The 23,870-nt window shown below is 40.5% G+C and overlaps 1 protein-coding gene across 1 annotated transcript in view; it reads left to right on the plus strand.

Annotated features, from left to right (window-relative positions):
- slc6a8 (solute carrier family 6 member 8) overlaps positions 1–23,870 on the plus strand; it is a 50,931-nt gene that overhangs the window by 19,555 nt on the left and 7,506 nt on the right. The window contains exons 2-8 of the mRNA XM_051950155.1: positions 1,127–1,258; positions 9,148–9,418; positions 9,978–10,110; positions 15,655–15,789; positions 16,509–16,612; positions 18,033–18,157; positions 21,921–22,033. Coding sequence (XP_051806115.1) covers positions 1,127–1,258; positions 9,148–9,418; positions 9,978–10,110; positions 15,655–15,789; positions 16,509–16,612; positions 18,033–18,157; positions 21,921–22,033 — 1,013 coding nt within the window. The remainder of the gene's footprint in view (positions 1–1,126; positions 1,259–9,147; positions 9,419–9,977; positions 10,111–15,654; positions 15,790–16,508; positions 16,613–18,032; positions 18,158–21,920; positions 22,034–23,870) is intronic.

Raw genomic sequence — 23,870 nt, forward strand, 5'->3', positions numbered from 1 at the left:
TGAGATACTGAGTAGAAATATCTGAAGAAAAATTATTTAACAGTCAACGAAGTGACAAAAATAATGAAATTTAATGTCATAATTAATGCCTCGAAGTAAGAAGCTTTATTTTTTAAAGTCAAAACAGTTGAATTAGAATTTTAGACTCAGCAAAATATAAAAATAACATTCTTGAAATTTTAAGTTGGAAATTATCACACAGTCCCACAATTAACGTAATTATTGACAGAAAGCTGTTGAAGGAATTATTAAAATTTGTTAAACCAGAAATTTTTCTGAATTTTTTTACAAACAAGTTTCACTGAAACATAAATATTTCACCAAAAATACTCAAAGTTCATCTATAAAAACTTTACACTGGTTTATTTTACCTAAATTGATATAAATTCACTTCTTTGAAGGAGTGAACTGTTTCTATTACAAGTGTCATTAACCTTTTTTCTGCACAAATTAAGAAAAACTGTCAAAAGATGTGAAAATTTTCATGCCAAATGTACAGTGTTTAACAAATTTATGAGCTCAACTGTCATAGAAAACACAACTATTCTAGAAATCTGTCAAAACTTGTTCCAAACTAAAAACTTTTGTTGTTATTTATCAGGTAAATAACAAACTGGAGGAACTAAAGTCACAGACATTAACTGAAAATCTTAACATTTCGTATACGAGAAGTCAGAAACGAATCCGGAATAACATAAAACCACAAAAACTAAAGTTTCTGTTCAGGAATAAAAGCAAAGAACTGTTATTTGGCATCACAATCAGTAACAATAATAATGATGTGGTTAGCTATTTTTTCAGCTTTTTTTGTAAAACAGTCAATGATGATAAGATTTTAGCATTAAACATATCATTTTGATAAAGAGCTTCCATATATTGGTAGATTTACTGTTACAGAAGCATAGAATGACATTTTTCACAAATATTGTGAAAAATATTCACAATAATTAAAGGAAATGCCGTGTTTCCTTCATGTTAGTCATAGTTTGAGTTTCTATTTTTAATGTTGTCATCTCTGTAGGAGTTTAAGACTTACTACCACACACTGTTGGTCCACTTCCTGTTGTATTTTGCTTCTGTTACTGTTTGTTCGATGTTTTGCTGATGATGTGATTGTTTCTGGCAGGCGTCTTCCTGATCCCCTACCTGCTGATCGTGTTCGTTGGAGGAATCCCCATCTTCTTCCTGGAGATCGCTCTGGGTCAGTTCATGAAGGCCGGAAGCATCAACGTGTGGAACATCGCTCCGCTGTTTAAAGGTACACAACCGCTCGTCTTTGTGTTGTATTCATCGATCAAACATTTTATTCCTCTTTTAAGCTTTGTCCAAACTGTGAAACTTCATTGTGAGTAGAGATCATGATGGTGAACTACAGAGCAGCGTAAATTATTAATGAGACATTCATTCTGCTAAAGAAAACACATTACAAACTAACACATTAGTGATGATATGTTGACATCAGTACAGGCAAATTTATTGTTCTGCTGTCATTATATCATCAACACCTGAGTAGTTCACAGGTACATGAATGAATACTGAATGTACTCTGTTCAGAATGGTTTATTTAATGAAGATTTACTGACACAAACACTAGCATGCAGGTATTATTTAAAAACAACTGATTTCAACATTGAATCGTGGAAATTTAACTTTTTTGACAAGAATTTACCAAAAAATGCTATTCTATGTCAAAGTGAAAAGAGAATTTACGTCAAATCATTAAAAATATATTAATTTAAAACAAGTGACTGCATCAGTGTTGACCTCCTTTAAAGGGACTCTAATGAACTCAGAGCAGCTTGTTAGTTCTGGAAGTCAACAGTTAGTTAAACAAAGATGATCTGAGGTCAGTGATTGTAGAACAAATACTCCAGTCTCTGGTGGATCAGTTCTCCTGGATGGAACGACACCATGAAGACCGAAGAACCAAGAAACTCTGAGGAAAGGTTGATGGAAAGCATCAGTCAGGACGCCGAAACTCCTCAAAGGATTTAAATGCTATGATGCTGCCTCCACCGTGCTTCATGATGCTGCCACCACCATGCTTCACATCATGATGCTGCCACCACCTTGCTTCACACCATGATGCTGCCTCCACCGTGCTTCTCAGTGGGGATGGTGTCTTTGTGATGATGTTCAGTGTTTGGTGTCCATCAAACATATCATCTAGTCTGATGGACATAAAGCTCCATCCTGGTCTCCTCAGACCAAAGAACCTTCTTCCAGGTGTCTTCAGAGTCTCCACATGTCTTCTGGTGAACTCTAGTCCACATTTAATTGGAGCTTTTCCCATCAGAGTCTTTCTCTTTGTCTCCATGAAGCTTTGACTGGTGAAGAACAGACAGCAGTTGTTGGATGAACAGTCTGAAGCTGGAACTCCTTCAGAGGAGTCATAGGAGTCTTGGTGGCCTCCCTCTCTGGTCTCTTTCTCCTTCAGAGGAGTCATAGAGTCTTGGTGGCCTCCCTCTCTAGTCTCTGAGGACGTCCTGATCTAGTCACATCTATTCATGTTCCATCTTCCTTCCATTTCTTAATAATGGATTTAACTGGACTCCAGGAGATCTTCAGGAACTTTAAATGTTCTTGTATCGTCCTGACTGAGGCTTTTCAACAAGCTTATCTCAGAGTTTCCTGGAGTGTTCTTTGGTCTTCATGGTGTCTTTCGATCTTCCGTCTTTACAGTCTGTTGGATGATTCATTGTTGGTTTGACCTCATTTGTAGCAGCGGTGTGTTTTATGTAACATTAACTCACATGAAGATATTAGACGATAATTTAAGAGGAAACCTGAGATTGAAGGTAAAACAAATAATTACAGTCAGCTTGGGACCAACATATTGACCAAAACCATCCCGGCGAGGCCTCGTTGCCACGGCAACCGGCATAAATCCATGCAGTAAGCAGTTTGAGTGGACGTTAGGCTTTCTGTGGAGGTTTATCTGAGGTGATAATCTGCGGTCAGCTCTACGTGCAAACGCACACGGCTGGAAAAGTACCAGCAACACACACACACGCACACACACACACACACCCCTCTGATTCCTTCATATCTCGTTAGCTTTATATACAGACTTTATCGTGACCACGTGACTCTTTATGACTCTCCTTAGTTCAGACCTGGTGTTACCTCTACCACAGAAATCATCAACACACATTTGTATATTTCATGTTTACACAATATTCACGTAACCTGGAATCATCATGTGTCCTCAGATTCTGGAATAAATGTCTCCTCATCCTATAGGTGTTGAACTATTTACAGTGTTAAAGCTTCTACAGACAGTTTTCTTTGCTTTTTTTAAATCCTCGTTTTGTCCATTTTTTGTGCCTCTTGAGGACAGTTTTGTCATTTTACATCTTGTCTTTCTTAGTTCTTTGTCTTTGAGTCTCATTTATGTCATCTCGTTTCCTTTTTGTTTGTTTTGTGTCATTTTATGTGTCTTTGAGAAAGTTTGGGTTTTTTGGGGTGATTTTCAGTTTTGTTTTTATAGTTTTTGTCCTTATTCTGTTGTTTTGTGCCTCATTTTGGACATTTTTTGTATCTCTTGGACAGTTTTGTCATATTGCATCTTATTTTTCTTAGTTTTTTGTCGGTGAGTCTCATTTATGTCGTCATGTTTCATTTTTTCTGTTTTGTGCTTAATTTTTTGTGTCTTTGAGACACTTTGGGTTGTTTATGGTCATTTTAAGTGTTGGTTTTGTTGTTTTTTGTTTACACCTGTTGTTTTGTGCCTCATCTTGGTCATTTTTTGCTTCTCTTGAGGACATATATGGTCATTTTGTGTCTCCTTTGGGTTGCTTTCTTATGGTTTTAGTTGTTTTATGTCTGTTTCCATCATTTGGTGTCTCTTTCTAGTCGCTCTGTCTCCTCATTCTCTCGATGTTTTTCTATCTCTGTGCTTCCAGACTTATCTTCTCTAACCCTAACCCTGTTCATCCGAAAGCTGTTTCTATCGGTTTCATTTATTTTATTCATCCAGTAGCTTTGGTTTTCCTTTCAGTCTGTCTCTGGAAACACTCTGAGTTTTCAGTCAGTCATGGAGAATCAACTGAAAAGAGGAAGGAGGAAGGTTCAGATTTTACAGAAATGGTTTATTTTTGGACCATTTTGTAGAACAAGGTGGTGAAACTTCATCATCTTAAGAGCCGGTTTAGTTGTTTTTCTGAATGGAACCATGTGTGAGAGATGATGCATTCAAGGAAACCAAAAATCTACCAGTTCTTCCTGTTTTTAGCCATTTTCATGTGTTTCATTTGAAGAGAACTCTAGTTGTGATGTTAGACTTTAGAAAAAACAAAGATACCAAAGTGGAGGCTGAGACAATCCACAGATTCTAAATAATGTTTTAAAACTATCAAAATGAGTAGAATTACCAGATTTCAGCCACTTCCAGAACTTGCAGGTGTTCATTTGGAGGCTGAAATGATGTTTTTTTTCAGTCACATGCTGGTGGATGTTTTTCATCAAAGATCGCTGAGTCTGCAGTCGACTCGTCATAAAGGAGTTTTTAACAGTTTCTGCTGTTTGTTCTGACTGCAGAGCTTCAGCTCAGTAAACAGTAATAATTAACAGTAACTAAAAGTCTGAGGATGTGGAGGAACGTGGCGTTATTTGGTCAAGGCTGAACGTTATCTTCACTGAGCCGTTACAAAACGTGGAGCTGCTCATAAACTCATAAACACACTTTTACACTTTTGTCCGAGTTTAGAAACAGTTCAGACGAACCGACTGACCTCTGTGTGTTTTACTGAAGGAAAAGATGGAAAAACTGGAAAATAACACCAGTAAATGTTGATGCACAGTCATGAAATCTGAGCTAATATCCTGAAAAATCACTTTATTCTACACGATCCCTTTAAAAGTTCTGCATCAGATCAGCAGTTTAGTAGATTTCGTTTATTAGAAAATGATTGTACAGGTGATCTTGGTTTCTGTAAAAGTTCTGACCAACCTCCTACCAACACTAAACTTTACCCAGAATGCATTTTTCCCAATTTTGTCCAGAGTGACTCAAAAATTGTGCAAAATGAATCCAAAGATGTCCAAAATAAGCCCAAAACTCATCCAAAATAGTCAGAAACATCTCCTAAATGACTCAGTTTTGGCCCCAAAATGACAAAAACATCTCCAGAATAACCCAAAATTTTCAAAACTGTTCATTTTGCACAAATTTTGAAACAATTTAACAAAAATTTTGGACATTTTTCAAGCTGTTTTTGACCATTTTTGAGTAATTCTACACTATTTCTATGTCATTCTGGACAAGTTTTATCACATTAGATAAATTCTGAGTCATTCTGAAAGACTTCATGACTTTAGACACATTTTCAATCATTTAGGATAATTTTTGTGTCATTTAGGACAACTTTTGAACCATTTTGAACAGGTTTCTGTTAAACTGAACAATCAAAATGTGTGTAAAAAGCTCCTTCCATCGTCTCTCACAGTTCTGACCAACCAGCTACCAACATTAAAGTTCACCCAGAAAAGCACAGGATAACTGCAGCATACATGGAGAAGGTCCTCAGCTGGCCAGCAGTAAAACCAGAGGATGTCAGATCTCTTCAAGCATATGCATTATTTCTGTGTGAATGTTGTAACGCTATGGAGGACGTTCAATACATGAGAGAACTGGATATGCCAGCAAACATGAGAGCAGTGATTTAAAAACTTCCATACAAATTAAAATAAAAATGGAGAGCTGCAGCATGTGAGATACTGGAAGGATCGAGTCGCAGGGCACAGTTTATTGACATTGTAATATTTGTGGAACAGCAAGTCAAAATTGTGTCCGACCCAATCTTTGGAGACATTCAGAACTCACAACCCGCTACAGTGAGTAAAAATGTGAACAGGATGAAATTACAGCCAAAATCAAGATTTAAAGGAAACAGTTTTGCAACTACTGCTGCCACCATTGAGGAATCCAGAAAGTCTGACCAAGTTCAGCAGCAAGGTGTCTCACCAAAACAAAATAGTGTTTGTGTATGTTGTGGTCAAGGACAGCCACTTCAGCAGTGTCCAAGATTGTCCAAAAAAAATGCACAGGGACAAAATAAACTTTCTAAAGGAGAAAGGAGTCTGCTGTGGCTGCCTATGCACTGGGCATAGGAGCAAGGACTGGGGTAAGCGCCTGACCTGTAAGATATGCAGCCAGAAACATCCCAGTGTTCTTCATATCAGCCAAAAGGACAAAGCAAACAGCACAGACCCTCAACAATCCAAGGAACCATCACTGAGCAGTGCACTTGTTTCTCTGCAAACACATGACCATACAGGGGCCGGAAATGATGAAGGCATTCTTTCTATTTTGCCAGTTCGGATAAAGGCTAGCAAAGGAGACACGATCATCCAAACCTATGCCTTTCTTGATCCAGGCAGTACAGCTACATGTTGCTCCAAAACCCTTATGAGGAAACGCAATATGAATGGAAGGAAAGCTCAAATCAGTCTGCGCACTATGGGCTCAAGAGCATCCGTTTCCAGTTACAGGCTAACAGGTTTGGAGATCTCAGGCCTCACAGTTCTATTACTTACCTGAGGTCTACACACAGAAGAAGATGCCTGTAAGTACAAAAAATATCATAAAGGAAGAGGAACTGGCTAAGTGGCCCTATTTGGATGGTGTTGATGTTCCTCGTATCCAAGCTGATGTGGAGTTATTGATAGGCACCAATGCCTCCAAAACGCTTGAACCCTGGGAAGTGATTAATAGCCATGGAAACGGACCTTACGCCATGAAAACCCTATTACGGTGGGTTATAAATGGCCCCCTGCAATGCTGCCATGATGAGCAGTGTGAGTGGCCACCCCGCTGCTACAGTCAACAGGATCTCCATAGAAAGGCTGGAGGAATGACTGAATAATCAGTACAATCATGATTTTAATGAAAACACATCAGGAGACAAAAAGGAGATGTCAAGTTCATGGAAATCATGAAAGATTCAGTGAAGCTTCAAGACGGACATTATACCTTGAGGCTTCCCTTTAAGGAAGAAGTCTCTCTGCCAAATCATTACTGTATTGCCAAGCAGCGCATTTTTGGGTTGAAGAGGAGGTTTGAGAGAAATGAAAAGTTCCATCAGGAATACACCACCTTTCTCAGTGACATGATCAAAGGAGGATATGCTGCACGTGTGCCTGAGCATGAGTTGGTGCCATCTGATGGTAAGCTGTGGTACATTCTGCACCACGGAGTCTACCATCCCAAGAAGGGAAATCTTCCTGTTGTATTTGAATGTGGAGCTTAGTTCAGAGGAAAATCTCTGAACAGTCGGCTTCTACAGGGCCCTTACCTCTCCAGTTCTCTGCTAGGAGTCCTCATACAGTTCAGACAAGAACCTGTGGCTGTGATGGCTGACGTTCAGTTCATGTTCCATCAAGTCAGGGTAGCTCAAGATGATAGAAATTACCTGCGTTTCTTGTGGCGGCCTGAAGGGGATTTAAAGCCAGAACTTGTAGAATATAGGATGACTGTTTGGGGCAGTGTCTTCACCCAGCTGTGCTTGCTATGCTCTACGAAAAACTGTAGAAGATAACCAGAACAGTTTCTCAGCAGAGGTCGCTGACACAGTCAATCAGAACTTCTACATGGACGACTGTGTTAAGTTTGCCATCAGAGGAAGACGCTATTGAGATGGTCTGAGATTTGACAGCTGTTTGTCAGAAGGAAGGCTTCCATCTGACAAAATGGATTAGCAACAGTCGTGGTGTACGACTATCCATTCCAGAAAAACAAAGATCCAATGATCTGGAAGCACTCACACCAAATCACCTGCTCACAGTGAAAAGAAAAGCTGTCAAACCACCTGGGCTGTTTGAGAAGGCTCATCTCTACATTAAAGGAGGTGGAGACAAGTACAGTACATCTCTGACCTTATTTGGAAGCGCTGGCTAAAAGAATACTTACCTTTGCTACAGGAACGACAAAAATGGAGCAAAGAGAGGCGCAGTTTTATGGCTGGAGACATTGTGATTGCTGCTGATTCCACAGCCCCACGCAGTTCTTGGTGGCTCGGAAGAATTCTACAGACGTATCCAGACAGGAAAGGACTGGTACGTTCTGCACAAATTCAAACCAAAACTAATATACTGGACAGGCCAGTGACTAAACTATGTCTTCTTCAAGAAGCAGCAACATGACTTGTAATTACAAACACTACTAGTGACGTTTAACTCAAAAAAAAAAGGGGGGGGTATTTGATTTCTTGATTTATTGTAAATGATTTATTGGCTCCATTTTGTAAATATGTACTGAATTGTGTTTGCCCTCCTGCCATTAACAATCAGGGGCCGGTGTGTTGGAGCCATTATTTATGTTCGTTATGTTTATTTTTACTGTTTATTTTATCTGTAGGGGGAGCGAGGGTCCTAGTTTTTAAAAGCTCCAGGTAATTAGGCCAGGTGTGTGGGATGGAGAGCAAACAGTTTGTGACCGTGCCAGCATGGCAGTGTGATGTATCACTGGTTTGTTTGTTCGTTTTATAAAGTTAAAGGAAATGGTTTACTTAATGGACAATGGTTAAAGGAATAAACAGAGTGATATATCCAAAGAAGAATTGTGTAGAGGACATGTTTGTTGGGTGTGTTTGCCCAGAGCATGCGTCCAGAAGTAACATCCCATCCGCTCCACAGCGGCCTTTAAACTTTAAAAAGCCGGGACCGAGTATACTCGGCTCATGTTCTCCACTTGTTTATGATTGCTAATGAACATAAAATATGCACACACCCGTATGTTTAAGTCGACCAATGGTAAGATATAAACATTGGCCCCAAATTTGCTTATTTCAAATGATAAAGTCGTTTGAGCCGTTATAACGAAGCCGCAATTACGAAGCTCTTATTGGGGCCACGTACCAGCCGCAATTCACTATGGAGAACGTCTACGACAATGCGACCTCGCAAGACTTGATGGATATTTTTATGGATTAGGTGGTTTTAGTATATGTACTTCTCCAGAAACATGGCCCAGTATGGGTTAAACTGGGTTAAAGGCTGCTACATAACAATCTCCACTTATTTGCCTTCCTGGTTTGATGATGTTCTACAGGTTGACTTTGTGGGTGTTTGGGTTGAATGTTGTAGTCATGTTTGTTTCTGTGATTCTGTTGTTGTGTTTGATCCTCTGTATGATCTCTGTGTCTGCAGGTCTGGGCTACGCCTCCATGGTCATCGTGTTCTTCTGTAACACCTACTACATCATGGTTCTGGCCTGGGGCTTCTACTACCTGATCAAGTCCTTCACCTCCACGCTGCCCTGGTCCACCTGCGACAACGACTGGAACACGGACAGCTGCATCGAGATCTTCCACCACCAGGACTGTAAGAACGCCAGCCTGGCCAACACCACGGTGGGCGACAGCAACATGACGTGCTCTGAGCTGGCCGACGGACGCTCGCCCATCATCGAGTTCTGGGAGTGAGTCTGCTTCTGCTTCTGGTTCCACTTACTGGTCTTTATGCTCAGTTTTATGGAGAACCTGAAGCATTAACCCTCCTGTCGTTCTGCACGTAAACATATGCAATTTCTATAATAATCCAGTATATCTTTCATTTAACAAACAAATCTGCTTACAAATACAGAAGACTTTTATCTGCTGCCACTAACTTTACAATATTAAACTTGAATTAGCATCTGTTAGATAAAAAAGGACATTTTTTAAAAACTACAATAAATTTGTAATTTATATAAATGAAAACTTTTAAAAATTAGGTTTTATGGTCATTCACAGTTACAGATATTTTATGTATTTTATGTCAGAGACTGTTTTTGCAATTTTATTAATAATTTAATTTCAAAATATGGAGAACAAATAGTAAAACAAAGACAACAAATTTTCCAAAGTACATTTTTTATGAGATGTTTCTGAAGCTTATTCACATCATTAAGGTTGAACATTTCCATCTGTTAAGTTAAAGATATCTAAATATTTGTGAACCGTTGAGTATCTGAACCCCGTGTTTGTGTCCGTCTGCAGGAACAAAGTTCTGGACATCTCGTCTGGTCTGGACGAACCTGGAAACCTGAACTGGGAGCTGATGCTGTGTCTGATGGCCGTCTGGGTTCTGGTTTATTTCTGCGTCTGGAAGGGAGTCAAATCCACCGGGAAGGTAGGTAACGTTGTGATGATGTTTTCTGGACGTTGTTCTGCAGTTAGTTGCACAAAATCTGACAAATCTGATGTTTAACGGAAAACCAACAGAACCGGATAGAACCGAACTGGTCAGAGTCACAGCAGACTGGAAACACTGGTCTATTATTATTATTATTATTATTATTATCTGGTCCAAAACAAGGACTGCACAGTCGTGTACTGGTTAGCACTTTCGCCTTGCAGCAAAAAGATCCCCGGTTCAAATCCCGGCCTGGGATCTTTCTGCATGGAGTTTGCATGTTCTCCCTGTACATGCGTGGGTTTTCTCCGGGTACTCCGGCTTCCTCCCACAGTCCAAAAACATGCTGAGGTTAATTGGTTACTCTAAATTGTCCGTAGGTGTGAATGTGAGTGTGATTGTGTGTCTGTATATGTAGCCCTGTGACAGACTGGTGACCTGTCCAGGGTGTCCCCTGACTTCACCCGAGTCAGCTGGGATAGACTCCAGCACCCCCCATGACCCTTGTGAGGATAAAGCGGTGTATAGAGAATGGATGGATGGATGGATGGATGGATGGATGGTCCAAAACCAACCCGACACCAGTCTGAATCCAGTCTGGAGCAACATCCAGAACTAGTCTGGATCTAATCAGAAAAACACCCTGAGACTCGTTCAGAACCAGTCTAAAAATAGTTTGGAACAAAGTCCAGAACCAAGTATCAATCTAGTCCAATACCAGCCTGAAACCAGCATGAAACCAGTCTGGAACTCGCTGAATCTACTGTAAAACCAGGTCTCATTCCAGTCTAAAACAAGTCCAAAACTAAGTCATATTCTAGTCAAAAACAAGTCCCAATCTAAACTAAAACCAGTCAATAACCAGTCTGAAACTGGACTCAGTCCAGTTTGAAACTAAGTCTATATCCAGTCCATAAACCAAACACAATCCAGACAAAACCAAGTCTCAAACTAGTCAATCTCAGGTCTGTATCTAGTCCAGAACCAGCCTGAACCTCGTCCACAACCAGTCTAAAACTGGGCTCAATCCAGTTGGAAACTAAGTCTGAATCCAATCCAAAACCAAGCCTCAAACGAGTCTGAAACCAGCCTGAAAATGGTTCAGTTATTATCTGGTCCAAAACCAGCCTGAAACTAGTCTGTAACTGGTGTGAAACTAGTTTGAAACAAAGTCCAAATGTCAGTCTAGTCCAATACCAGCCGTAAACCAGCATGAAGCTAGTCTGGAACAAGTCCAAAACCAAGTCTTATTCTCATCAAAACAGGTGCCTATCTAAACTAAAACCAGCTTGAAATTAGTCTATAACCAGTCTAAAAGTAGTCCGGAACAACATCCAAAACGAAGTCTAAATCTAGTCCAAAACCAGCCTGAAACTAGTCTGAATCCAGTCAATAAACAGCCTAAAACAAGTCAAAAACCTAGTCTAAAGTCATACCAAAGCCAACTCTTAAACTAGTCAAAATGTGTCTCAGTCTAAACTAAAATAACTTGAAATCAGTCCATAAGCAGTCTAAAACTGGACTCAATCCAGCCTGAAACTGGATCAGTTATTATTATTATCTGGTCCAAAACCATCTTGAAACTAGTCTGGAACAAGTTCAAAACCAAATCTTATTCTAGCCAAAAACAATTCCCAATCTAAACTAAAAGCAGCCTGAAACTAGACTCAATCCAGTTGGAAACTATGTCTAAATCCAGTCCATAAACCAGACACAATCCAGAGCAAACCAAGTGTGAAACTAGTCAAGTCTCTATCCAGTGCAGAAGCAGTCTGAAACTGGTTCAAAACCAGTGTAAAACCAGTCTGGATCCAGTAAAATGTGGTGATCAAAGGTTCCTGTCATTTCACAGAAATGTTTTTGTCCAGAACTCAAGAATTTATGGTTTGATTAAAACACAATGTCCCATTTGACTGAAATCAGAAACGACTGTGACGATATTTGACGTTTTATTTGGATCCTGATGTTTAATTAAACCTGTTAAAGTTCTTCAGTCTGATGTTGTCATGGAGCCGGACACATGTGGATGGAAAGTTATTGTTATTTTTATTATTATAGTTGTTGTTGTTGTTGTCATGGAGCAGCATCCTTCCTTTGATAAAATCTCGGACTGTTCCTTTAAAACTACAACCTTCAGATGAACGCTGCATGCTCATTGGCTCATGACGATGACACTCACTGCTCTACCCACTGTGGTCACATGGCAGGATCAGCGTTGCCATGACGACCCCGGTGAGGAGGGACTGCTGTGATTGGTTGTCCGGCTTGGAGGGCAGATCGACTGCAGTGGGACGTGACTGAGAGCAAAAAGGGAAAAAAACACAACAATGCTGTCAGTGACAGGAAGAATAATCATTATTACAGTGATGGATTTATGCAGCCGCGAGAAAACTGAAGCTCAAACGGAATAAAAAATAACAAACAGCAGCTAAAGAACAGGAAACAACACCAAATAAAAACAATTAGTGCGCTAAAAAATGTAAACAAAGTTAAACAGGAGAAGCTGTTTCTGAGAAAAGATCTGAAGACAGCGATGATGTTCACAAACATCTGGAGCTACACAGAAGAGCTGAGAGGGCCCAAACCAGTCCAGAACCAGGCCATAACCAGTCCAGAACCAGTCCACAACCAGTCCACAACCAGTCCAGAACCAGGCCATAACCAGGCCATAACCAGTCCACAACCAGTCCACAACCAGTCCAGAACCAGGCCATAACCAGGCCATAACCAGTCCAGAACCAGTCCACAACCAGTCCAGAACCAGGCCATAACCAGGCCATAACCAGTCCACAAGCAGTCCAGAACCAGTCCAGAACCAGTCCACAACCAGTCCAAAACCAGTCCACAACCAGTCCACAACCAGTCCAGAACCAGGCCATAACTAGTCCAGAACCAGGTTCAAACCAGCATGAAACCGGTACAAACACATGGAGTCAGTGTAGATCTCAAACAGAGACAGAAAACACAAAGACGGATGGAGTCCATAAAATAACTGAGCTCAGTCCTCCAAGATGCTCTAAAAAACTGTTTCAAACCAGTCCATAGCTAGTCTAAAACCAGGTAGAAACTAGGCCAGTCCCAATCTAAACCAGTGATAAAGCCCAAGAACCAGATCCAGTCCAAGACCAACCAGAGCCAGTACACTATAGAAATAGAAATAGAAAGTTGATCTGCACCATGCAGATCACTGTGCAGATCAACTTTTGTGTACAATCAGAAATTGCGACCGCACGCGTGTGTGAGCGCGTAACAATATTTGTCAAACAGTGACAGACAGGCGTGCAGGCGCTGCTTCATAGGTACGCAGCTTCTTGTTACGCGTATAATACAATCTGCACGTTACAACGCACACACGCGTAACATAATAATCATGCATGTACACACACGTTGCTGCAAGTTGCTTTGATTGTTTTGAATCGATTCTGACACCACAGTGTGTGTGTGTGTGTGTGTGTGTGTGTGTGTGTGTGTGATCAGGTGGTGGCTATTGTTAGGAAAACCAAAAGAAATGTCACTTGTGGGGACCTCATTTTGGTCCCCACAAACTTAAACAGTGTTTTCTTGGCCATGTTGTTGTTACTGAAAAAAGTAAAAGTGCAAAAACGTTTCTTTAGGGTTAGGCATTGTTTTGGTCTGGGTTAAGGTTAGGGTTAGGGGTTAGATATGAATGGGAGTCAATGGTAGGTCCCCACAAGGATAGGAATACACAGTGTGTGTGTGTGTGTGTGTGTGTGTGTGTGTGTGTGTGTGTGTGTGTGTGTGTGTGTGTGTGTGTGTGTGTGTGTGTGTGTGTGTGTGTGTGTGTGTGTTGTGGTACAGTGTGCGTTTTCTCACGGCTCTCATCCTGTCAGAAATAGTTTGTGTTTTTGTTGATCAGCAGGAGGCTGAAATCTGAAACAACCTGACAGTTCATTCATAGAAACCTCCAAACTCCACAGACAGGAAGTGAAATCAGTCATATAACGTGGATGAAACAGCTGATAGCACTGAAACACTACAAACACTGTCCATCAGCAACATTAGACGGCCTAAAGTAATCCTAAACCAGTGTCAAACCAGTGTCAAACCAGTGTTGAACCAGTCTAAAAACAGTCTAGTTCAAAATCAAGTCTGGAGTCAGTTCTAAACTAGTCCAGAACCAGACCAAAACCAATTTCAAAACAGTCAAAACCACATTGAAACAACCTTAAACCAGTTTCAGCCAGTCTAAAAGCACATTAAACCAACCTTAAATCAGTTTCAGACTGGTTTAAAATCAGTCTAGTCCAAAATCAAGTCTGATCCAGTTCTGAACTAGTCCAGAACTAGACCAAGGCCATTCTTTAACCAAGACTAAATCCAGTCTGACACTAGTTCAAATCCAAACCAGAACAAAGTTTAAAACCAGCCTGAACCAGTTAAAGTAGAATAGAATAGAATAGAATAGAATAGAATAGAATAGAATAGAAATCCTTTATTGATCCCAGAGGGGAGACTCAGTTGCTACAACAGAAAGAGTCCAGTTCCCACCACCATAAAACAGAGATAAATAAGCAAAAATGTGCAGTAAATAAAAATGAACAATAAGAAAAATATAAAATGCAAAACATTCCCTGTAATAAAATGGAAATGTTAAAGTGTTTTATGTGTAGTAGAAATAGTGTGTAAGACTAAATGTCTGTGTAGGTTCTCATTCATCCAGGTCATGGTTATCCATAGTAGTTTAAATCAATCCACTGGATTTAAGAAAGTTCCGTAGAGACGTTTCACCTCTCATCTAAGAGGCTTCTTCAGTTCTGGTGGTGGTTGGTGTTGCCTCAGCTTTTAAACCTCTGTGAGGTGTGTCCAGGGCTGTTATTCCAACAACCGATACCAAAACTCATCTGACTACTCAACGATGGTCATTGTGAGCATCGGTGGGGGTCGTTGAGAGTGTAAGACTAAACAAAAATGTGTGTTATTTCAAATGACAGAACCAGATAAATGTGAACAGGAAACCACTTTAAAACCAGTCTGAAACCTAAACTAACTCTAACTCCAGTCCAGATCGGTAGTAGCCGTCCAGTATCGAGATACCGTCTGATATCTATATATCTATACATGTACATGTATATATCTATATATCAGCAGAATCTCTATCAGCTCCAGAATATATCAGAAATGATAACGCTGCAGGTTAATGATTCTCTGGATGAAAGGAACTCAACACCTTCGGAGTGTGTGTTAGGCAGGTGTGTGTTTGTGTGTGTGTGTGTGTGTGTGTGTGTGTGTGTGTGTGTGTGTGTGTGTGTGTGTGTGTGTGTGTGTGTGTGTGTGTGTGTGTGTGTGTGTGTGTGTTGACCTGACAGTGGGGGATTGTGGGTGAAGACGTCTGCCGCTGTGATCCAACTGAAACTTGACTCCACCTGGGACCAGACCTTCTCATTCCTGCCGTCGAGTCTCAGCGGGTCTCGGCTTGGGTTTCTTCTCGTTTGTTGTGGTTGCCTGGTTCTCAGCGTCGGGTTCTGTTCCCGCTGAGCCCAGAGTCCAGGATCCAGCTCACTGCTCGTGTTTGTGTTTCAGATCGTGTACTTCACAGCGACCTTCCCCTATGTGGTCCTCATCATCCTGCTGGTCCGCGGAGTCACGCTTCCTGGAGCCTACGACGGCATCATGTACTACGTCAAACCTGATTGGTCCAAACTGGGGGAGGCTCAGGTCAGTTCAAACCTTAGCGATCCTCAAACACAAGCTTGATGTCTTTGTTTAGGAACTGCAGTCCTTCAATTCAATTCAATCCAATTTTATTTATATAGCGTCAATTACAGTCAAATCGTCTCAAGACGCTTTACAGAACCCATATGCCTGACCCCAGAGCAAGCCCAAAGGCGACAATGGCAAGGAAAAACACCCTTTTAACAGGGAAGAAACCTCGAGCAGAACCCGGCTCTATATAGGGGGGACCCATCTGCCTGCTGGCCGGGCGGGTTGAGAAGGACACAGAAAGACACTGAACTAGACTGAAACCAGCCTGAACCTGGTCCAAGACCAAGACGACATGAAGTTCAAAATAAGAAAACTAGTCTGATCCCAGTCTACAACTTAGACTGAAACTAGTCTGATTCATTAGCCTATCTTTACAGTTACCATGGTTGCAGTCTCTGTGCTCTTATTGGTCAATACCGCATAAAGGAAGTCATAAAAACCCCCACAATCGAATAGTCAAAAACACTCTGTCTGAAACACTTCTCTCAGACCTCAGAATGGACGGCATCTTGTCCTTTAGTTTGATAAAAGACGTTCCATTTGAAACATCTTTCCTCATGAAGAGATTCTCAGGTACTTCAGAGTCAGATTTTTAGACTTGAGGAAGGGTCAGTAGTGAAACGTCCGGACTCTAAGGTGAGCAGTGAACAAATCTACCCTCTGACCTCCAGGTTTGGATCGACGCTGGAACTCAGATCTTCTTCTCGTATGCCATTGGCCTCGGAGCTCTGACTGCTCTGGGCAGCTACAACCGCTTCAACAACGACTGCTACAAGTATGTTTGTCCATCCAGTTACCCCAACAAATACCCTAGTAAATACCTCAACCTTTACCAGACACAAACAAGTTACCCCAACCCTTACTGGACCTCAACAAGTTACCCCAACTCTTACAGTACCCTGACAACTACCCCCACAAATATCCCAACCCTTCCGAAACCTCCACAAGTTACCCTAACCCAGGGGTCGGCAACCCGCGGCTCCGGAGCCGCATGCGGCTCTTTCAGCCCTCTGTTGCGGCTCCCTGTAACTTTGGAAAATAGATTGTTCTGCCTTTCAGGCGCGTTTCAATGCATTTTAATATAGAGAATTTTATTGTGAAATTACGGCTCTTATTTTGACGTGTCACTCCACCTGATGTGCTGCTGGGTTTTCCCCTGGGACACGAGAGCGCAAAGTTGATGCTGAGAGACACCACGGAGCTTCCGATTCCCACACGTTTCATGCCTTTTTTTTTTGTTTTACTCCTGGAGAAGCAACGCCTGTAGTTTCACATCGTTTTGTACTCAAGAATGGCAAGCCTGTATATTAAAGCTCCACTCCAAGACGTCATGTCCAGCATCCAGGCAGCAACTCAGAGTCAGAGGAGTGTCATCTTGGAAAATAGGGCAGCGACTTACCGGAGAAAAGTTAATGGCTTAAGATAATTAGATAAATAGATTCTACAAGTTAAATAGACATTCGCAAAATATTGATTTCCAGCTAACATTATGTAACATATGAGGTCCAAGAGCAAAAATGACATTAACATGGTAAGATAAATATTAGTGGTAGGACACAATTTTAAAAATGAATCTATCTAATTAGAGGCTTTGTAATTAATAAATCATGACTGATTAACAAGGGCATAGAGGTAAGATAAAAAGCGATATATGCAGCCTTGTCTTCATTTTAAATGCCAAAAGGATTTTGCGGCTCCCGGTGTTTTCTTTTCTGTGGGAAATGGGTAGAAATGGCTCTTTGAGTGTTAAAGGTTGCCGACCCCTGCCCTAACCCTTACATTACCCCAAAAATACCCTCGCAAACACCTCAACTCTTATCTGACACCAACAAGTTACCTGAACTCTTACATGACCTCAACCAAACACTCCAACTTTTGCTTCATCCCAACCCAATACCGCAACCCATACAATAACCCAACAAATACCCCAATCAGTTACCCCCACCCTTACATTACCCCAACCAATTACTCCAACCGTTACGTCACCAAGTTAGCCCATCTCTTACTTTACCCCAACAAGTTACCCCAACCCTTACTTTACATCAAACAAGTTACCCCAGCCCCAACATTTACCCCAACTTTAGCCAACATCGACCTTTACGTTTGCCCTGACCAGGGCCCTGTGTGCAGATGTTACCCCACAGACGGTCTTTTGCTTCTGTTGGTTCATAAATTTCCTGTCTTTTCTTCTGCAGAGACGCCTTCGTCTTGGCTCTCATCAACAGTGGAACCAGTTTTTTTGCTGGTTTCGTCGTGTTTTCCATCCTGGGCTTCATGGCTGCTGAGCAGGGAGTCGACATCTCACAGGTCGCCGAATCAGGTACAGTCAGAGTGTCGCAGTATTATTAATTATGATGTTTAGTCCAGCCTGTTAGTGTTAAATAAACAGAAACACACAAAACATCCAAGACACAAAAAATGATGTCAGCAAAGACACATCAAACATCATGTTTGTTATGTTATTTGCTCGTTTTATAAATTAGAAACTCCTGTCAGAAGAGCATTGTCCATTTGTTCTCTCTGTGGACGATGACAGAGCAGCAGAGGATGACAGAAAAAACATATTAAAGAGAAAACAATCAATGGTCTTTTGGACTGTTCGTGTGTGAGGTTTCATGGAGGTTTTGTCGGGTCATCAGACGTCTTTTGATAACAGTCTGAGACTCTGAACTGCAGTTAAACTGTTGGAGGTCTGTAAAGATAATCAGCTGATTATAAACGACCAACAGCTTCACTTCCCTCTGATACGACGGACTGAATGGACCCTGACCTGCTGTTGTGTAGTTTTGTGCGTTCATCATCAGCCAACTGCAGCGTATTAATAGTCCAGCAGCACATGACATGACATCAGAAACACAACGCTATATTTAGTTTGACCACACAAGGCTGCAGCTCAGAGCACAGATTCATTTCACACACTTCTATTTACAAAAAACACAAAACAACCACTAAGACATACAAAACGACCACAAAGACACGCAAAACGACCACAAAGACACACAAAACAACCACAAAGACACGCAAAATAACCACAAGACACACAAAACAACCACAAAGACACGCAAAATAACCACAAAGACATGCAAAACAACCACAAAGACACGCAAAACAACCACAAAGACACACAAAACAACCACAAAGACACACAAAATAACCACAAGACACGCAAAACGACCACAAAGACACGCAAAATAACCACAAGACACGCAAAACGACCACAAAGACACACAAAATAACCACAAGACACACAAAACAACCACAAAGACACGCAAAACAACCACAAAGACATGCAAAACGACCACAAAGACACACAAAATAACCACAAGACACACAAAACAACCACAAAGACACGCAAAACAACTACAAAGACACACAGAACAACCACAAAGACACATAAAACAACCACAAAGACACGCAAAACAACCACAAAGACATGCAAAACGACCACAAAGACACGCAAAACAACCACAAAGACACGCAAAACAACCACAAAGACACACAAAACAACCACAAAGACACACAAAATAACCACAAGACACGCAAAACGACCACAAAGACACGCAAAATAACCACAAGACACACAAAACAACCACAAAGACACGCAAAACAACTACAAAGACACACAGAACAACCACAAAGACACATAAAACAACCACAAAGACACGCAAAATGACCACAAAGACACGCAAAACAACCACAAAGACATGCAGAACAACCACAAAGACACAAAACAACCACAAAGAGATGCAGAACAACTACAGTGACCTCAAAGCCCTCCAAAGACATGGAAAAACTAACAACAGAGACACAAACTCAAAAAAATGACACTCAAAATAATGTAACAATCCAATGAAACAAAAGCAAAATACAACGCAACACAGAGACACAAAAATCACTGCAAAAACACAGGACGGCAGAGAGACACAAAACAATTGTAATGATTGAAAATGGGCACAAAGATGAGGAAAAACAACCACAAAGACACAAAATGGCCAGAAACACACGGATAAACAACTCCACTGATGTAAAATCACTAAAAAGTCATACAAAACAACTACAAAAAGACACAATAACTTGAAAAAACAACCACAGAGAAACAAAATGACAACAAATACACACTAAACAACAATAAAGAGGCACAAAATCACCATAAAGACACAATGCAACGACAGTGACGTAAAACTACTAAAACCACTAAAACCACAAGACACAAAAAAAGACCACAGAGAGACACAAAACAACAACAAAGACGCACAAAATGACCATAAAGATATGAAAAAACAACCACTGAGACACAAAACGACCACAAAAATACACAAAGCGATGACTAACAGATAGAAAATGACGACAAAGAGGCACAAAATACCAACAGTGGTCTTTATTGTGTGCTTGTTTTAAATGAAAACGGCAGCAGCAGTGTCGACATGAATCTTTTTATTTAAATCTCGCTGTGAAAAGAACAAATGTTAATCCAGTTTGTTCCGAATCCATCTGACACCTTTACAATGGTTTAAAGTATTAGTGTGTGTGTGTGTGTGTGTGTGTGTGTGTGTGTGTAGGATTATTTAAACGTGGCCTTTAATCTGTGACTCAGGTGAACAAAACGTTGCTCTAAAGCCGACAAACGCTTCAGTAAATATGATTTGTTGAAGGTGAAAGTGAGCGCAGCTGATTGGACCAGACACCTGTCAATCAAGACAGACACATCTTTAAAGTCCTTGATGGTCAGTTTGCTAAATGGCAGCTGCAGATACACAAAGCATTCACTAGTACACACATGAAAGTATATACAACACCACAATACAATAAAATGTGTGAAATATTTACCTTGTATTTTATCTTGGGTAAAAAATGTACAGTATCATATGTCATCAGTAATGTTACAGTCATAAAACATCTGGAGTGTAGTATTTTGTTAAAAATATCAGTATATCAAAAAATGATCAAAGTTTATCAAATGTTATGAAAATGTCATAGAATAGAATGTATTTCAAAATCACATAATATAGAATGCTGTAAACAGATGTCATATTAGTGTCGTAAAAAGAATATAGTATATTCTCTTAAATAATTAACAATACAGTTTGTCAAATAATGTCATATATGTTGTACAAATAATCACATAGTAAAGTATGTTAGAAAAGTCATATAGTATATTATGTCGTAAAAGAATTACATAATTAAGATTTTATGAATAAATCTCATTAGTGTAAAAAAAATGTGGTATAGTATGTTGTATGAATTATGTAATTACTAATATAGTGTGTCAAAAATGTGTAAACAAATGTGTGAAAAGCTATTTCTCTTGTATTTTATCTTGTATAAAATATAACAAATGTTATAGAGTCAAACAATGTCAAGAAACATCTCAGTATAGTATGTTTTTCAAAGTGCTGGAGTGCAGTATTTTGTTAAACATATAAGTATAAAAAGTATAAAAATGATTAAAGTTTGTCAAATGTCACAGTATAGTATGATGTATTAATTATAAAATCCATAATGTAGCTTGTCAAATATTGTCGTATAAAATGTGTAAAATAGATAAGTGTAAAATAGATAAGTGAAAAACACATCGATCAAATGAATGTGACAGTTTTTGCCTTATAAAAGATCTACTTTATTTTATACTGACATTTTTATTTCACAATGTCATTTTTTTTTACTTGTTCCAAGATATTTGCATAATTTTCAGAAGTCATTAAATACTTTAGGAAGTATTAGTGATCACAAGAATTATGGGTTCAAAAATGAACAAATCTAATTTCTACAAATAACGGTATGAATGCATTCTGTAAAATATAGAACTGAAACATGAATTTATGAAATATATTTTATTTAAATATTTTATATTTACTTTTTAATGGAGCCAATATGAAGAAAAACACAAAACAATCACAAACAAGTCCAGAGTACAAAACACAACAAATTTAGTTCATATTTCTTATAAATTCAAACTAAAACGTTCCTTCATGAGGACTCATCGGTTGAAGATCCAGTGAAGCTTTATCGTTTACATCTGGTGTTTTGTGAGTTTGTTGTTTTTTTCTGTACAGTCCGTATAAACTGTGTGGTATGTGTTGCAGGTCCAGGTCTGGCCTTCATTGCGTATCCGAAGGCGGTCAGTCTGATGCCGGTGGCTCCGCTGTGGGCGGCGTTGTTCTTCTTCATGCTGCTGCTGCTCGGACTGGACAGTCAGGTTAGCTTAGCATCACATTACTGTCACAAAGTAACCGAAAACATTTACTCGAGTACTGGGTTAGAGCACTCTAAGTAAGGACCTCACGATTTTTCACCCTCACAACCAAAACAAGCCGTTTCTGGATGTTTTTTCTTTTTGTGCTGCAGTCACGTTTTTGTCACAAAGGGCTCATCAGATTGTTGAAAAAAAACATCGTAGTTTAGTATGTCATCCAAAATATGTAAAAAATGTCATAGTTTTGGATGTCGTCCAAAGGTGGAAAAAAAACTCATAGTTTAGTATGTTAGCCAAAATGACACAAAAATGTCATAGTTTAGTATGTCGTCCAAAATGTCACAAAAACGTCATGTTTATTATTTCGTCCAAAACGTGACAAAAATGTCATAGTTGAGTACGTCGGAGCAGGTCGGAGAGTACTTGGTGTGTCATCTGGAAAGAAAGGAGATAAGGAGACTTGGTGGTGGAATGAGGAGGTGCAGGAGTGGATCCAGAGAAAGAGGTTAGCTAAGAAGAAGTGGGACACTGAGAGGACTGAAGAGAGTAGACAGGAGTACAGGGAGATGCAGCGTAAGGTGAAAGTAGAGGTGGCAAAGGCCAAACAAGGGGCTTACGATGACTTGTATGCTCGGTTGGACAGTAAGGAGGGAGAGACTGACCTGTACAGGTTGGCAAGGCAGAGAGACAGAGATGGGAAGGACGTGCAGCAGGTTAGGGTGATAAAGGATAAGGATGGAAGTGTGTTGACAGGTGCCAATAGTGTGATGGGAAGATGGAAAGAGTACTTTGAAGAGTTGATGAATGAGGAAAATGAGAGAAAACGAAGAGTAGAAGAGGTGACTGTTGTGGACCAGGAAGTAGCAAAGATTAGTAAGGATGAAGTGAGGAGGGCATTGAAGAGGATGAAGAGTGGAAAGGCACTTGGTCCTGATGATATACCTGTGGAGGTATGGAAGTGTCTCGGAGAGGTAGCAGTAGAGTTTCTGACTGGGTTGTTCAACAGGATCTTAGATAGTGAGAAGATGCCCGAGGAATGGAGGAGAAGTGTGCTGGTGCCCGTCTTTAAGAACAAGGGAGATGTGCAGAGTTGTGGCAACTACAGAGGAATAAAGCTGATGAGCCACACGATGAAGCTATGGGAAAGAGTAGCTGAAGCTAGACTAAGGGCAGAGGTGAACATCTGTGAGCAGCAGTATGGTTTCATGCCAAGAAAGAGTACAACAGATGCAATATTTGCTTTGAGGATGTTGACAGAGAAGTACAGAGAAGGTCAGAAGGAGCTGTATTGTGTCTTTGTAGATCTGGAGAAAGCTTCTGACAGGGTGCCCAGAGAGGAACTGTGGTTTTGTATGAGGAAGTCTGGAGTGGCAGAGAAGTATGTTAGAGTGGTGCAGGACATGTATGAGGACTGTAAGACAGTGGTGAGGTGTGCTGTAGGTGTGACAGAGGAGTTCAAGGTGGAGGTGGGAGTACATCAGGGATCAGCTCTGAGCCCTTTCTTGTTTGCTATGGTGATGGACAGGATGACAGACGAGGTTAGACAGGAATCTCCATGGACTATGATGTTTGCAGATGACATTGTGATCTGTAGTGAGAGCAGGGGACAGGTGGAGGAGAAGCCAGAGGCGTGGAGGTTTGCCCTGGAAAGGAGAGGAATGAAGGTTAGCCGCAGCAAGACGGAGTATCTGTGTGTGAATGAGAGGGACCCAAGTGGAAGAGTGAGGTTACAGGGAGAAGAGATCAAGAAGGTGGAGGATTTTAAGTACTTAGGGTCAACAGTCCAGAGCAATGGAGAGTGTGGAAAAGAGGTGAAGAAGCGTGTACAGGCAGGCTGGAA

Source organism: Acanthochromis polyacanthus, chromosome 6 (genome assembly GCF_021347895.1).
Source record: "Acanthochromis polyacanthus isolate Apoly-LR-REF ecotype Palm Island chromosome 6, KAUST_Apoly_ChrSc, whole genome shotgun sequence".
Lineage (NCBI taxonomy): Eukaryota > Metazoa > Chordata > Actinopteri > Pomacentridae > Acanthochromis > Acanthochromis polyacanthus.